General features: G+C 41.3%; 1 protein-coding gene across 1 annotated transcript in view; it reads right to left on the bottom strand.

The window, feature by feature from the left end:
* Positions 1 to 522: 522 nt before the first annotated feature.
* Positions 523 to 15,817, bottom strand: part of Ppp2r2d (protein phosphatase 2 regulatory subunit Bdelta) — a 48,858-nt gene continuing 33,563 nt past the window's right edge. Inside the window, exons 6-9 of the mRNA XM_063244958.1 lie at positions 13,162 to 13,339; positions 11,507 to 11,671; positions 7,856 to 8,117; positions 523 to 2,273 (exon numbers count right to left, since the gene is read on the bottom strand). Of these exons, the coding sequence (XP_063101028.1) occupies positions 1,994 to 2,273; positions 7,856 to 8,117; positions 11,507 to 11,671; positions 13,162 to 13,339 (885 nt within the window). The 3' untranslated portion in view covers positions 523 to 1,993. The remainder of the gene's footprint in view (positions 2,274 to 7,855; positions 8,118 to 11,506; positions 11,672 to 13,161; positions 13,340 to 15,817) is intronic.

Below are 15,817 nucleotides of genomic sequence, written 5' to 3'. Positions count from 1 at the left end.
TGGAAAACTATAAAATGCTTGTGTGAATAAAGCTTGTTCATCTAACCCAGGTCATCAGCCCAGAGAACATGAAATCACACATTTCAGGAGCAACAGTTCTAAACAAGACAATTCATGTAGTTAACGTTCAGTAACAGGCTTTAAAGTTTTGGAAAAAAAATGACAGGTGCAGTTTAAGCTTAAATATAAACAAGACAATGTTAGTCTGACACATAGGATTTTACCTTAGTCAAATATATAAAAGGAAAAGGTAGAAGCTTTAACCAAGTAATTGCCAGAAAGCAATCCTTTTTGCCAACATATGTAACTGACATGAAGAACAGCTCTGAAAATGTCAACACAATACTGCATGGGACCCAGAGATGAGCACACCCAGACCACGTGAGCCCCCAGCAGCCACCTGAGCATACTGGTGGGACTGCACACTAACCTCTCTTCTGTCCTCTCCAGTGTCACAGGCAGGCTTTTTTTCAGTGAAAAAAATCTAAAGATCAAAAAAGGTGTCCAAATACACAGTGCAAATCCAGTTAAACATTTAAAATTTATTAAACTTTTGGTCAAAATAGTTGGAACAAATATATACAATCTCATTTTACTAGAACTGTTTTTATGGACCAGGATTGAATGCTTCAAGAATTCTGTTCCACACCTCAGACATGAACTGTGTCACAACCAAGTTACAGTATGGTAATTACTTTTAAATAAAGATACTTTAGGTTGTCAATTTCCTAATGTGAACTAAAGTGACATTCTGCTAGTGTGCTAGGGTGAGGATGTTGTCCTTGTGTATCATTAATAATCAAAATATACCTAGATTTTAGCAACGGTGAATGAGCTCTGGCTCGACATCCCCCTTGAGGACACTGAGCTCATGGATTAAACCCCCTGGAAGGCAGCTCCAGTTCCTTAGTGCTGGTTACCTATGTTCTGTGTTGGGAAGTCTTCTGAAATAAACCAAGGTACTGGAGGCATCACATAAATTATTTAATTGTTGGCTTGAAATGCAGTATGAAATTTAGCATGCAAATAGCTGTAGCAATATTTAAGTATATTTCCCTCCCAAAGTACTTTTTAAAAAGATTTAAAAAGAAAGCATGTATGTTTTCAATAGCTGTGAATTTGAGGCCTACTTTAAGCCAGGTGTTAATTTTATAGCAGCATTTTATTACCCTTGTAATGGTGTAGTTTTCTTCTCAGGTGGACTCAGTTATGACCTTCCCCAGACCTTACCTGGACTATTTCAGCAGCAACAAAACAAAGTTACGGCAGCTTGGGGACAGTTACACGTTGAATCTGAAGTACTACACATAGCCCACCCTTCTGCCAAAGCACAAAAGTTTCTGTTTTTGAATTTTGCATAATTTCACGATATGCAATTGAGACAAATAAAAAGACGGTACTTATGTTTGGATTTAAGAACACTTTGCAGTGTGCTGTTTATTGAGTGGTTACACCAGAAGGTGTGATGGTCGATGCAGTTGGCGAGTAAACCTGCCTGCTCCTGCTCAGGCAGAAGCCACATACCAAGGGGTAGGCATGCCCACCTGGCTCGTAAGAAGGGCCAGTAAGGAATGGACAATGGCTACACCATGTACAGGTTAGGCCCTAAGATGGCAGAGAAAGAGGACAGAAGTGGAGACAGAAACATATTTGACAACACTTTTTCTCTTGGAGGTTAGTTTTTTGGTCTATAAACTGGAAAGGAAGGCTCAGACTTAAATAAATACATTTATTTTGAGTAATGGCCTTTATTGAGCAGTGTCCACCAATCCTGCTTCAAGTGGGTTTTCCCCTTGAGCAGCAGCAAGCATCTCTCCCTGGGCTAAATGCAAAGCTACGCCAGGATTCCTGCCGAGCTCGCTTCTTTCCTCAGTTATGAAGGGAAGGAGGAAGTGCATCTCTGTTCTTAATGGAGAGGACAACGCCTTTTCTTTGACAGAAAAACAACCGGCTGAACTATGCAAGACAAGACTTGGTCCTCCAGTTAGCTTCTTTAGTTGATTTTGTCCTGGAATATATACAAGTTATTGGTGGCAGCCACAGCAATAATGTTCTCCATGGGGTGCCAGGCTGTGTGCAGGATCTTCTTATTGAAGTCCAGACTGTCCACGCTGATCTCATCTTTCTTCCTTTTACCACCTGTACATACTTTCCGGGGTTTTAAGCTGGCTCGGGGTTTGCTGTTCTCTCTCGAAGCTTCCAGTGTAACATCCCGCCGAGTGTTTCTATCGAACATTCTGAAGAAGTTGTTGTAGGACCCCGTCATAATAGCACTGTTCAAAACAAGAGGAGAGTGTCACTGTACTCAGTGCCCAGCACCACAGGCAGGAAGCCACTGGCCCACTTCTTCCCACTGACAGCATAGACCCTGCCCTCTACAACACCAAGTAATTTCAGAAACAAAAATGAGGTAATAATGCTCAGAAAAAAACCACAGCAATGATTTCCTACTCAGTTTTATATACAATCATGTACATATTAATCACATCTGTCAGTGTTACTTATACAGTGGTTGATCAAAAAATGCTTTACAGGGGCTGGGGATTTAGCTCAGTGGCATAAGCGCCTGCCTTGCAAGTGTGCGGTCATGAGCTCAATCCCTGGTACCGAGTTTCTCTCACATATGTCTTACATAGGGGATAAGTGTGGGAGCAATTTAGAACTCCATTTCCCAATAAGCTTGATATAACACTGTCCATGTTTTTATTTCTTCAGGATCAACTCTGCAGCTGAAAAATTCCATTAAAATGCATATGCTCATGACAGTTTTATTAAACTGGTATGCACCCCTGCCCCAGCCCACCCCCCTTCCTGTGGTTCTGGGGATTGACCCCTGTGTCTTGGAATTGAGCTGTACTCCCGTATCTGGTTTACAATGATAAAAATTTTTACAATCTTTTACTATGAAAATGGCTCAACAATAGCAAATGCTGCCATAATCTTACCTATGGTTTCAGAATAGAATAAGTTTGGTTCTTAATAAGAAAGATCTGTGGTTCTGTGATGTCTATTGACTTCCTTGACAACGTAAGACCAATGACTTCTGTCACAGCCCTGGTAGGTCTCCAAACTTGTGGTTTTTCCTATATCATACCCATGGCCCCCCACTCATTTTCTCACTGCGTGGTAAGTGGTCTTTACAGTCTAGATGCCAAGATCTTCAAGCCACTACATCAAGGTAACTCTGATTTAGATGGTTCAAAGCTTTTCCCGGGTATCTGCAAATATTTTTGTGTCTGATTAATCTCATCTAAAACTACACACACACAGAGACACTTGAACCCACAAGCTCCTTAGTTATTTCAAATGCATTATTAAACACAAGGGTACATAGTAACAGAGGGGCTGGAGATATGAACTATGCTAAGCGCATTCCAGGAACAGCAGTAAACTTAGGTTTGAAAAAGAATATGCTTGATGTTTATACTCCAGGGCAAAACAATGCTTAGGAAAGAAAATAATATACTAATCTGAAGCTTACGTTTATGTTATCAAAACTCAACAGCAACTGCAATGATTATTTAGAACACAGACTAGTAAGATATTTTTCAGGACGAAGTTCCATGTCCAATAACAATAAAAAGCTGAGCAACTTGTAAACAACTGTATGGCTACATACTTTTTAAATTAAGGAACAATGCCTGCAATGGAGGTGGGCACTGCACTGGCTCACCTGACAACCACCTGCATGAGCACCTGGCCCTGTGTCCATCAATCTTGTCTCCGCAAAGAACAAAAGAGGGCCATACAGGTGTAGCACACTCATGAGCAAGCAGCTTTGTCTTTCTGCTGGATAAGCTATGGTACCATAAGGCAGTGCCAACACCCCAGCATGGACTAGGCAGAGTGACACATACAGCACAGAAGAACCGCTCCATTTCATCCTTCCCCTCCACAGAAACATGCAGCCAAGAAGGTCAGAAAGTATCTGCAAGTGTGAATAGATTAAGCAAATAATACCAGGAAATCTTTCAGATGTTGTTGAGAATCTGTAACTGAAACACTGTGTAGTGTTTCAGATATACTGAGAGGAATGAGGCGCAGTATAGTGAATATCCATGTTCCCAATTCCTTCACTGAGACAGTTAAATCTCACGGTGCACCCTCTAAAAAGGTGATTCTCTACCCTACTGCCAAAGCAGTCACTCATAAAAGTGGGTCCTGTGTTCCTTTATGGGGGTAGTACTAGGGAGTGAACGCAGGGCCTTTGCCCTGAGCTACATTCCCTAGGTCTTTTTAAAAAATTTTTGAGACAAAGTCTTGCTAAGTTACTTGGGCTGGGCTCAAATCTTGATCCTCTTGCCTCAGCCTTTCAGAGTGCTGGGTTTACAGGCATGGGGTTTAAATCTTTTTTTTTTTTTTGGTACTACGAGTTGCCAGGCAGGTGCCTGTGCCACTGAGCTATATCCCCATCTATAGAAGTTTAAATCTTAATGTAGATAAATTCTGTAGTACCTTTTTTCCTTTCCTAGGTTTTTAGGCCCTTAAGTCCTACAGTCTCCAGATCTCTTAAAGATACTCCCCTGACATTTCTTGAAGTCTTAAACACCCAGAGCTTATCCACTGTACAGTGTACAGTGCACAGTGGTGTCCCCAGCAGAGACGACCAGTCGGGACAGGTCAACACAGATCTGTACAGGCATTAACTTGCTTGCATCTTTGCTGGCTGGCCTGCCTCTAACTCACACACCCTCTTTCTAGAGCCTCTCTCAGGCTGGAAGCATGTTATATAGTGAAATGAGTTCCTTCGGATCTCACCATTTCCTGTCTGAAAATACCTTTACCTTCTATGCTTTTCTTATGATCATTTCGATGCACACTTATAAGCTGACAGTAGTTTTTTTTCAGCACACTGGAGACAGTAAGAAGCTTACAATATATTGTTATCACACTAGCTTCTGGCTCTGCTATGGCTGGAGTGTGGCTGTCCCCAGAAAGTCACACTGAGGCTTAACTCCCCAACACAACAGGACCGAAGTGGTAGAGGATTTTCACAGGTGTTTGGTGTCATGAGGGATCCACCTTCAGAAGCAGATTCATGTTTTTCTTGAGACTGAGGTCACCTGAAACTGGGTTAGATTTTAAGGGACTAGATTAGTTACTACAAGAGGGGTGAGTTACTAAGGTGAGTCTGGCTGGACCGCCTGTGTCTCCTCCTGCCATGTGACCTCTCTCTCACACATGTGATACAAATCAGCCATGAGGGCTTCACCAGTTCAATGAGGGGGCCACCCAATCTTATACTTCTCTCCCAAACTGTGAGCTAAACTGCAAGGTCTTCTTTATAAAGTCACCCAGCCATAAGTATTTTGGGATAGTAACTAAAATGGATAAAAGGCTTCTGCTGTGGTTGTGGAGAAATCTATTTCCAGCCTCAACCTCTACTCTTTACACTACTTTTTTCAGGCTGCTTTTCATTATGTTATGAATCTAGATGCCCTTATATTCATTTTGTGTTTCCTGAATCTGTATATTCCAACTTTCAATGGAAGACAATTCCTGGCTATCATCACTTTAAACATTACTTCTCCACATACTGTACTTTGGATGCTTTACTTGTATGTGTACTAGATCTCATCCTTTCCTTCATGCTTTTAACCTTTCATGCTTTCTGTCTCTCTGGGCTATATTTTGGTACCAGGGATTGAACTCATGATCTCGTGCTTGTTAGGTAGGTGCCTATACGGCTGCGCCAAGTCCCCAGCCTCTCTGGGCTATATTTTAGGTAACTTACCATCTTCCTTTTGGTTCACCAATTCAAAATCTCTTTAACTAAACTAAGTCTGCTGCTAAACCCACATATAAATTTTCATCTGCTGTATTTTTTATTTCTAGAAGTTTTGTTTGACTCATTTCCAAATCTCCTAGGTCATTTTTTAATAACCTGGTTCCTTGTTCAGATTTTTAGCTTCTTCTTTTAGTCTATTTCAAGCAATTTTATATTCTGTAATAATTTTAACAATTGAATACTGAGAAATTCTGTTGCCTCTATTGCACATGGTTGGCTTTGTTCTACATGTGCTTGTAATTGTTTCCTGCGTGGCACTTTGGTAATTCTAATCTGAGGGACTCCTAGAAGCCCTGAAGGTGCTGGCTGGGATGACCCATCCCAGGTATAAGAGCCAATTTGTTCTCACTGGGTCTGTCGTGATTCCTGAGTGTCCCTACCCTTGAAGTGAGAGGTCAAAGTGCAGGTTTGCTTTCTACCTACCATAAAAGCAGTGGATATTTCAGGAGCTGCTACACAACCCTACTGTCTACACAGCTTCTGCCTTGTGGAAACTTATGCTAACACAAAGCTCAGGCTGCTTGCTGTGACCTGAGAAAAACGTCCTGGGCCTTTCTGAAACATTCTAGGGTAGTGATTCTATAAACAGATCCTGTCCCAGGATACCCAGGACACTGGCCACATGGAAGTATTTAATTATTCAGTATGAGGCTAAAGAAAACAAAGGGAGATGAAACCAGAATTGAACAAGACCCAAAAGCCCTGGGCTGGCCACAGGGGCCCTATGTCCTGCTTCAAATCTCCACAGCTGAATGGTGACTTCAGATTCATCTAAACAAGGTATGGAGATGGTACTTAAAAAATATATATATATTTTTTTGGTTGGTTGAGACAGAGTCTTGCTCTATAATTCAGGATGGCCTTGAACTTGTGGTGATCCTCCTGCCTCAGCCTCCTGAGTGTTGGGTTATAGGTGTATACCACCACTCACAGTTGGCATTATATTCATGAGTATAAGGTTTTCCACACTGAGGGGCTAGCCAGTACAAGCCGTGGGGACACATCTCAGGTGATTTCTAGCTACCCAAATCCAGGTCTTAGATAAATTATGACTACATGGGTGTTTTCCTCTTAAAACCTTGAGGGTCCCAATCTCAATTTGCTATCATGTGAGTCCAAGAAACACCACTCAGCTGTAGAGACTGACATAGTCTCCTGGCATCCCTTGGCGTCCCTGAGGCCACTGCAGGGCTTTGGAGTCATTTTCTGTTCAAAGTTCAAGCCCCTCTTTATTTTTGGACCTTGTGAAATTCCTCTTGGTTATTCATGAGTTCAACTTTGCATCTGAAGAGGTACTGTTGTGTCACAGCCAGCATTTCTATGCTCAAGGGTTTTGACTGCCCAGCTACTTGTGACCAGTACCGGAACTCCTATTCGCTTAAATTCTAAAGAAATATTATACAGAAAGATACTCTCCTTCCATTATGTGAAATGTGTGGTTTTTGTTTTGATGTAATAGTAAAGACTTCATTCAGACAATTGAACACAGATGTGCTCTGGGTGAATGGTTTCGGAATGACAATGCACAATGTATGATTGATGTGTTTTAAAATTATTTTAGTGGTTTTTTTCTTTTCTTATTATCTTTGAAATAAAATGGATTAAAAAAAAAAAGACAACACTCAGTAGCAGTAGAAACAGTACTTAAAAGAGTGTGCAAAAAGCATGTTATGAGCCCTGTAACCCCCACACTAAAAACCACTGTCTCCGAACAGCACAGGCAGTGAGCTCTGCCAGTGCTCTTCCCTGCAATCTCTCCACATGCAAAGAGGAACTGGGGCCATGCCAGTGAGGCAAGGTGCTTCCTTACTCATTCTTTTTCAGTTGGATTCAGCTGCCATGCATCATTTTCTATGTTTCTGTCTAAATGAGAAATCTATTCAGATGTCCTTTTTCTCTAACTGGTATTATCAGCAAGCAAACAAAAGGCCTAGAGTATACAATCCCTCTTCTGCTCCTTTGGAAGGTGGCAAGTCCCCACCTTGCTACGGTAACAGGTGAGTCCCAATGGAAACCCTGGTGGATCAGCAGTCATTCAGAATGACTCCTGACATAACGCAGGCTCACCTGTCTGACCCATTCCAGCAGCACTCAAACTTGTCGAAGATGCAATCATTCTCATACAGGGAACAGAGCTTGCTCCGCAGGTACTCGTGCACCTGATGGGTCTCCACAGGCCTGTTCTCCATGTTGAGGTCCCATACCTTTACCGAAAGGTAGTCCCTGGTCATCATGTATCGACCACTATGGCTGAATTTCACATCAGAGATGGATGAAATGATTTCTGAGAAAAAGGATCTACTACTGGGATCTTCAGGTTCTTCAAAAACTGAAAAACAAAATAAAGTATTTTCAGCTTCTGTTTTAAATCAGAGGACAGATCAGCTTCAAGCTCAAGCAGATATTGGACCCTCACTGAGACTCTGGTGAACTTAGCCTTGACACTAGTAAATCTCCTAACCATTTGGGCTTCTCTGAGTTTTCTGATTTTCTTTTTCTGATTCTTTAGATAAGAACTGCAGATTCTCAACCACCAGGGGTGTCAAGGGATGAACACTCAAAACGCAGACACCCAAATCCCACACAGATTTGGGACCAAAATCAGATGGCTTGGTACATCCTGGTATGTACAAGGTTGAGGACTATGGCATAAGACTAAAACCATTACTGCATGGATGTCTGTGTCCCTGTGGCACCAGGCCTGAGCACATGATGTCCTGCCCCACCCATGCCCACCACAGGAAGATGATACCTGATAAACAGCACCTCTCAGAGGGCCACCTTATAGGTCTGCTGGACTGACCGGCAGTTTATTAACCTGGCAATGTGGAAGTTCACCACTAACAGCCCAATGGACCTACTGGCCAAAGCCAGTTAGCAATAAAAGTCCTGTTTTGCATGCTGAATAGTCATGTTCTATTGGGCCCTAAATGGACCTATACTATGTATAGGTTCTACATAGGAAGTTAACTTGAAGCTGGCTACTGTCATGTTTTACATTTATCCAACTAAATCAGTTTGCTGACAAATAAAAACTATTCTTAAAGCCACACTGCGTAACACAAAACATGGGCTATGGTTTTCCCCACAGCTGAGCCTACTCTTTTCAGTTAGGCCTGGAACTCCTCAGTCAAAGACCCTCCTACCTTAGTATCAAGTGGCTGGGACTACAGGCATGTGCCTGGCATACCTATTATTTATGGCTATAAATAAAACCTAAACTTTTTTTAAAAATCTATTTTAAACAAAAAAAATTCAGAATCAGAACACAAATAATTAGGAGGTAATAATGGTATATACATTGTATATTATACACACACACATATACAAACATATTGTTTCTTTCAGTTTCTCACACTGGAAATCACTATTGTCTCACACTAGTGAGACAATGATATTTACACATGGGTATCTGATTGATTTCACTTATGACTATGGTCTCAAGTTGCATCCATTTACCTATAAAAGCCTCAAGTTTATCCTTCTTTATGGCTAAGTAGTACTCAATTGCATAAATATAATTTTAAAAATCCATTCCTCAGATGATGAGCATTTAGGGTTCTAAGATCTGGCTATTACAAATTGTTCTGCTATAAACATGGGTGCACCTATACTGCTGTGGTATATTTTTTTAATTCTTCTGGGACCTCCAATCCTAGTTTCTGAGGAATCTCCACTTATTTCCACAGTGACTGCATCAGTATACACACTTACCAACAGTGCAGAAAGGTTCTTTTTTCCCCAGAGCTCCTTAAGTATTTGTTATTGGTTGATTTCTTGAAAACAGCCATTCTCTCCAAAGTGAGGTGGAATCTCAGTGTTGTTTTAATTTGTATCTCTTGAATGACCAATGATGTTGAACATTTTTTCAAATATTATTTATTTTTATTTCTTCATCTGATAAGTTTTTTTTTTTTTCTTTTTCTTTATTGTCTTTTTGAGGCAAGATCACGCTATGCAGTTCAAGATGGCCTTGGGTTCATTTTGTAGCCCAGGCTAGTCTCAAACTTGCAGTGATCCTCCTGCCTTAGCCTACTGAGTGCTGGGATTACAGGAGTGCACCACCATGCCCCACTTGAGAGGTGTGTATTCATCTCAGATGCTCATTTTTAGATTAGGTCTTTAAATCTGGGAGAACTGATTTTTTGAGTTGTTTGTATGTTCTTGATAGTAATCCTTTGAGGAACAGCTGGAAAACATTTTCTCCCACATTGTGGGTTGTCTCCACTCTGTTGGTGGCTTATCTTGCTGTGCAAAAGGCTCTTCAGTAAGATGAGATCCCAGCTGTTGATTCTCTGTCATAGTTCCTGTGCAAGCAGGGTTTTATTCATAAATTCTCTGCCTACATCAATGTCTTCAAGAGTTTTACTTTTTCTATCTTCAAGCAGATTTAATGTTTCTGTTTTAATATTTAGATCTTTGACCCATTCTGAACTTAGTTAAGTACATGATGAAAGATAAAGGCACAACTTTAATCTTTGGCATGTGCAGAGCCAGTTTTACCAGCACTATTTATTAACAAGCCTATCTTTGTTCCAGTGAATGTGTTTGGTACTTTTGTCAAAGATAAGGTGACTTAAGTGTCTGGAGTTGTTCCTGCATCTTTTAATCTGTCCCATTGATCTTTGGGTCTCTTCTTTGGCCAGTACCACACTGTTTTTATCACAGTACCTTTATAGTATAATTTCAAGTCAAGGATTATGATGCCTCCTGTCTTGTCTTTATTGCCCAGGATTGCGTTTGCTATTCTATTCTAGTTCTCTTTCTGGTTCCAGGTGAATTTTAGGAGAATTTTAATTCTGTGAGATACGCTATTGGAATTTTGATTGCGACTGCACTGAATCTGTAAAAGTTTTGGAAGTATGGCTATTTTGACTATATTGGTTCTTCCAAGAGGATGAGGTATCGCCCCATTTTCTAATATCATCTTCAATCTTTTTTCAGAGTACTGTAGCTTTCAATCTCTTCTACATCCTTTGTTACATTGATTTCTAGGTATTTCATTTTTCTGAGAAGCTACTCAAAGGTGAAAGGTGTGGTTTTTCCTGATTGCTCTCTCAGTAACTTTATTATTCACATACAGGAAGGCCGATTTTTTTTTTTTTAGTTTTAAGGAGAATATATTTACTGAGAGGAAAAAAAAGCTTCTGCCCAAGAGAGACAAGGGGTCCTGAGTAGGTTGCCCAAGTCTATTGATTTTTGGGTGCTGACTTTGTATCCAGTTGCTACTGAATTTGCTTATCAAGCCTACCAGAACCAAACCTAAACTTTCATCACCTTGAGAGAATGTCAAGGCCCAGCAAATTAAATGTAGACTCCCCCCCTACAGAACTAACTGTGAATCTAGCAAAGCTCACTTGAACACAGGTTGCATGCACAGTGGCAGTCTCAGTCTGGGTCCCAAGGCACAAAGATAGAGACCATAAATATCTTTATCAGATTGGAAGGTAGTCAGATGAGGCACTGGAACCGGGGACAGAAGTAAACTACTCACACCAAAAACTCTCATCTCACAACAGTCAGTTTAGGATGGTCACCTGCTGGGAATGAGACCTTAAGTCCCACTCCCTATTAGCAATGGCCAATAGCAGGCATAGGCAAAGCCCCATACACTTTTCAGGGTGTGGGAAGGGTAAGAGACACCTCTATTTGTGCAGATGGGTCAGTGTCTAGAAAACAGAACTTAAATGATCCCATTAGTAAGCACCAGGTACTTACACTTAGAGTGTCTGTCACACAGGGCAGAGGAACGCATGTCACACAACCGGATGGTCCCTTTGCTGCTGCTGTAGACAAATACATTGCACTGGTGTGGGTGAAATTCAGCAGCGGTGATGACTTCCGTCAGCTCTTCCATGTTAGCAGGCTTGATATCCACAATGTCTGGAGTACAGTGTTAAGGCGCAGTGCTTGGCCGATTAGGTTAGCTACACCCAACCAAGTGAGTGAGACACAGAGAAACCATGGAGTGTATTCAAGAGACCAGACATTAAGGAGGCTGACCAAACATACTGTATTCTAAGGGAGCACATCACTGGCAACATATTGAGGGATGCAACAATCAGACCACAGGATGTGCCGGACAGAGAGTCAATCCAGACATGAGCCCTGCTTTCACCATGCTGCTGTGACGGTCTCATGAAATCTCTAATAGCAAGACAGTACATGCAAGAAAGGCAATTGAGTGCTACCTATGCAAAATCTCACATTTATACACAAATATTTACAAACACAAGAATACTGCAAAAAAAAAAAAAAGTTTCAAAAGATACTGTTCTTTTAATTACCTGACATTAGGGAAGAGCTTGCTCTGTCTGAGTCATCAGAACAATGCCAATATTAATCGTCAAACACAGAAATCAGTCAATGGAAATAATGAGAAAAGGAACAATTCAGCTCCAGGCAAATTTGCAACAGGGAAATACACTCTCTGATGGAGAAAACCAACATTCTAAATCTGCAGCTCAAATCACTAGACACCAGAGCACAGGAGAGAAACCTAGAGAGACTCTAGAGCCTTATGGCTGCCCAGGGCCAGGCTGGTGTTTGCAGGTTCTAGCAGGAGAGGGGGTACTGAGAGAAACTGATGAGTTTTAAGTTAAGAAGACAAATTAGAGCTGGGCAAGGTGTTGCATGGCTGTAATCCCAGCACTTGAAAGACTGAGGCAGAACTCCAGTGAGGACAAGGTAAGCTTGAACTGCAGAACAAGATCCTATTTGCAAATTAAAAAGAGAGAGAGAGAGAGAGAGAGAGAGAGAGAGAGAGAGAGAGAGAGAAAGAGAGAGAGAGAGAGAGAGCGAGCTGGAATCTGGGAGAGTTGTGGCTCCTGGAGCTCACAGAATGGAGTATCAGAATAGCTCCCAGGAGTCATAATCCTGGTTACCACCCAGGAGGACCTGGGCAAGGACTGAGCATCATGGGCACTGAGGGAGATGCCCACTGTGACTGGGTGCCTGGAGCTCCCACAGGAGTCCCAGATGGCACAGCTGAGCAGCATCTGGAGTGTAAGAGGTGCAAGCAAAAAAGGAGCCCAAGGCAGGACAGTGGCCAAGCCACAATAAAATGAGTTCTCATGTGTAATCAAATACTATTGTAATCTAAGCCATATTTTCCAGTCTATTACCTATTTGCAAATTTAGAAGAAAAAATGTTCAATGCTGATTTTTCAGATATACTGTGCTTAAGACAGTCAGAATCACGTGGGCCATAAGCTTCAGGTCAATTTCATCACAGAGTACTTACATTACTTGCTACTAAGTAGCAAACTATATTTAAGATTAGACTCTGAGATGTAAGACTACAAAAGCACATGAGATATAATTGGATAATAATTCTAAGAAAAATGTAGAGATAACCACCTGGTGAAGGATACTAAAGCTTCTATCTGTGATTTCTAAATGCCATAGGTTTATTCTCAGGTCATCTGCAGAAAGATATGTTTCATGATCACTATTTACTGAAATGGAATTTATATGATATGTGTGAGCATTTGCAAAAATTCGCCGTGGACTTGCTTCTACCATAAGGTCCATGGGCTTCAATATAGGAACCTAAAAATGGAAGGAAACAGGTATTCAAAACAAAGGTCATAACACATAGAACAGATAACAAAAAGAGACTAACGTAATTTCTGTACAGGCAACATACCCAAATAACCATTTAGCAGAGCTATAACAGGTACAGAATGGAATGGTTATCTATTCAAAGTTTTTTGTCCCTATCTCCAATACTGAGGCTAACACATTCCTGTTGAAGAAAGGAAGACAAACTAACCCTAGCTGCTTCCAGAGATCTGAGGCTTTACTCTGCTCTGTCTCCTGGGGGCCACACCAGGAGACTGGACAGCACTATCCTGAAAGGTGCAGTGGAGAGCCCCACTGTGTCTCCATCCTTTCTCCCTGCAGCTGGATGCACAAATCTCCTATCTTACTACACTAGCGTTGGTACTGCCTCTCTGTGCCAGTGACACAGGACTCAGGGACAAGGCTGTATGCTTATGAAAGGACACCCACTCTTTCCATCTATGTGACGAGCATGTGGTAAGGGGACACACTGCTGTGCTGAAAGGGCAGAGATGGAGAACACGTGTGCCAAACAAAAGCAAGCAAATGGTCATGAGGAACAGTGGAAAAGGCCTGGACCTCACTAACATCTGGCTGCAAGGGCAGCTAAAGGTTCAAAATAAAGACAAAGATAGTATTGCTTGTCTTAGTTATAATCAGACATCAGAAAAGAGTCTTGAAAGCTAGTAAAAAATATCTTCACTCAGTCTTCTCTGGCTAAATCCTGTAAAAATTACCTGGAGAAGATACATAGAGTGTACATACAGGTCTCATTTTAACCCAATCAGTGCAGACCACACCCTTAAGAGTCCCTAGAACACAAAGGATCAGTTCTACCATTACACGACAGAAACACACACTTGCCTGTAAGGTGAATTAAACTCCTCCTTAAAATACACACACATACACACCTGCCATGACTTTCCAACAAGTCTTTGATTAAAATATATGACAAGTATAATATTTCCTTCTCTACTACTAAAATAACTTCAGAGAAAAAAAAATTTAAACTAGATAAGGACAGACAAACTGAACAGTTCAGTTCGAATTTTGAGAGGCAGGAACTCAAAGGCAGACCTAAGTCCACATACAGTTACCCAGCCCATAACACTGTTCCCTCATAGTGTAGCCAATTCAGAAACACTTCAGCTTTTCCAAATTAAACACATCAACCCATAGAGCTGTACAGGGGTCTGATGGGAGGTTGAGGCCCCTGAAAGAGAGCCATATATGAACATGTGGGTGGCATGGAAGAGAAAGACAGCACTGAACAGGTCTCGGTGCAGCCCTCACCACCAAGGTGCTTTCCATTTCATGAGGCTGACAGTTTAGTACTGAAAGTTTATCTGTTGAAACTTCAAAATTAGTGTGACTATCACTAAACATGATTTATACCGATTCATGGATGCAAATACAGCACCAGTGTATCAGAAATCACTGGTGTTTTAAAATAAAAATCATCTTGGGACCCACAGATTTGATTAAACACCTCCGCCCTTCTCAGTCTTTAAGCAACAGCATACTTGGTAATAATGTCCGAGGTCAGAGAAAAGCTGGGACAGAAATGGTCCTCAATAAGCTGTTACCACCCTCCCAATATGGCTCAAGGAATGGCATCAGAATAGATCATCTACTATGCAGGCAGGCCTGCCACACTGCTACTGGCGTGTGCCAGGGAAAAAGACTGTACAGCATCCTTCCTGGCAGCAACCTCTCCCATGGACCTTAAGCATGCTAGATGAGGAGTCTTTACTTAAAAATACAATAGTGTGCTGGTACTCAAACCTCACTGAGCAATCAGACAACCATTTCCAAATACCACCTACACCCTCTTGGACCAAGTGGCTTTCTCCACAGTGCCTCTAAGTGGGTGTTGGTCTTTCTGCTGGACTCTGTCCTGTGATTCACCAGACTTATCTGGGTAGGAGTCAATTTAAAAAAAAAAAAAAAAAAACTCTTTATCTATTTCATCTAAAAAACCACTAATTGGTGATGGGTGCACCAACTATAAGACACTGAGATTTTATATTTTATTCAACACAGATGCAAAAAGGAAAAAAAAAACCCATTATTAAAAATGATGAAATATGATCACTCCATATTATACCCTGGAATCCCAAAAGACAGGCAATTAAATAATTAAAATAACAATGCTCACAGAGAGACGAACTGTGAAACATCAGAATGCGCCCTGGCTACCTGAAGAAGAAACGCTACTACCCTGTCACTACCCTGTTACTAATGCTACCTTGCTAGTCCACAGTTCATCTTCCAATCTGCAACCTGAGCTACTTCACCAAGGAAGGGCTCTGAATTCCTGGTGCTGCTTAGAAAGAGGTCTGATGTGGGATTAAAGGTGAACTTTTCCCTTAATAACTTTAGCTGTATTTTCTGACGATAATATGTGACTTTTTGCTTCAGTGAAAACCTGAAGACTCCCACTTTAAAACATGCATACACAAAATG

The sequence above is a fragment of the Cavia porcellus genome, unplaced genomic scaffold (assembly GCF_034190915.1).
Source record: "Cavia porcellus strain 051 isolate PalLab524CR breed Dunkin Hartley unplaced genomic scaffold, mCavPor4.1 scaffold_2, whole genome shotgun sequence".
NCBI classification, from domain to species: Eukaryota; Metazoa; Chordata; class Mammalia; order Rodentia; family Caviidae; genus Cavia; species Cavia porcellus.
Note: the sequence above shows the minus strand (reverse complement) of the source record. Positions and strands in the feature narration are given on the sequence as shown.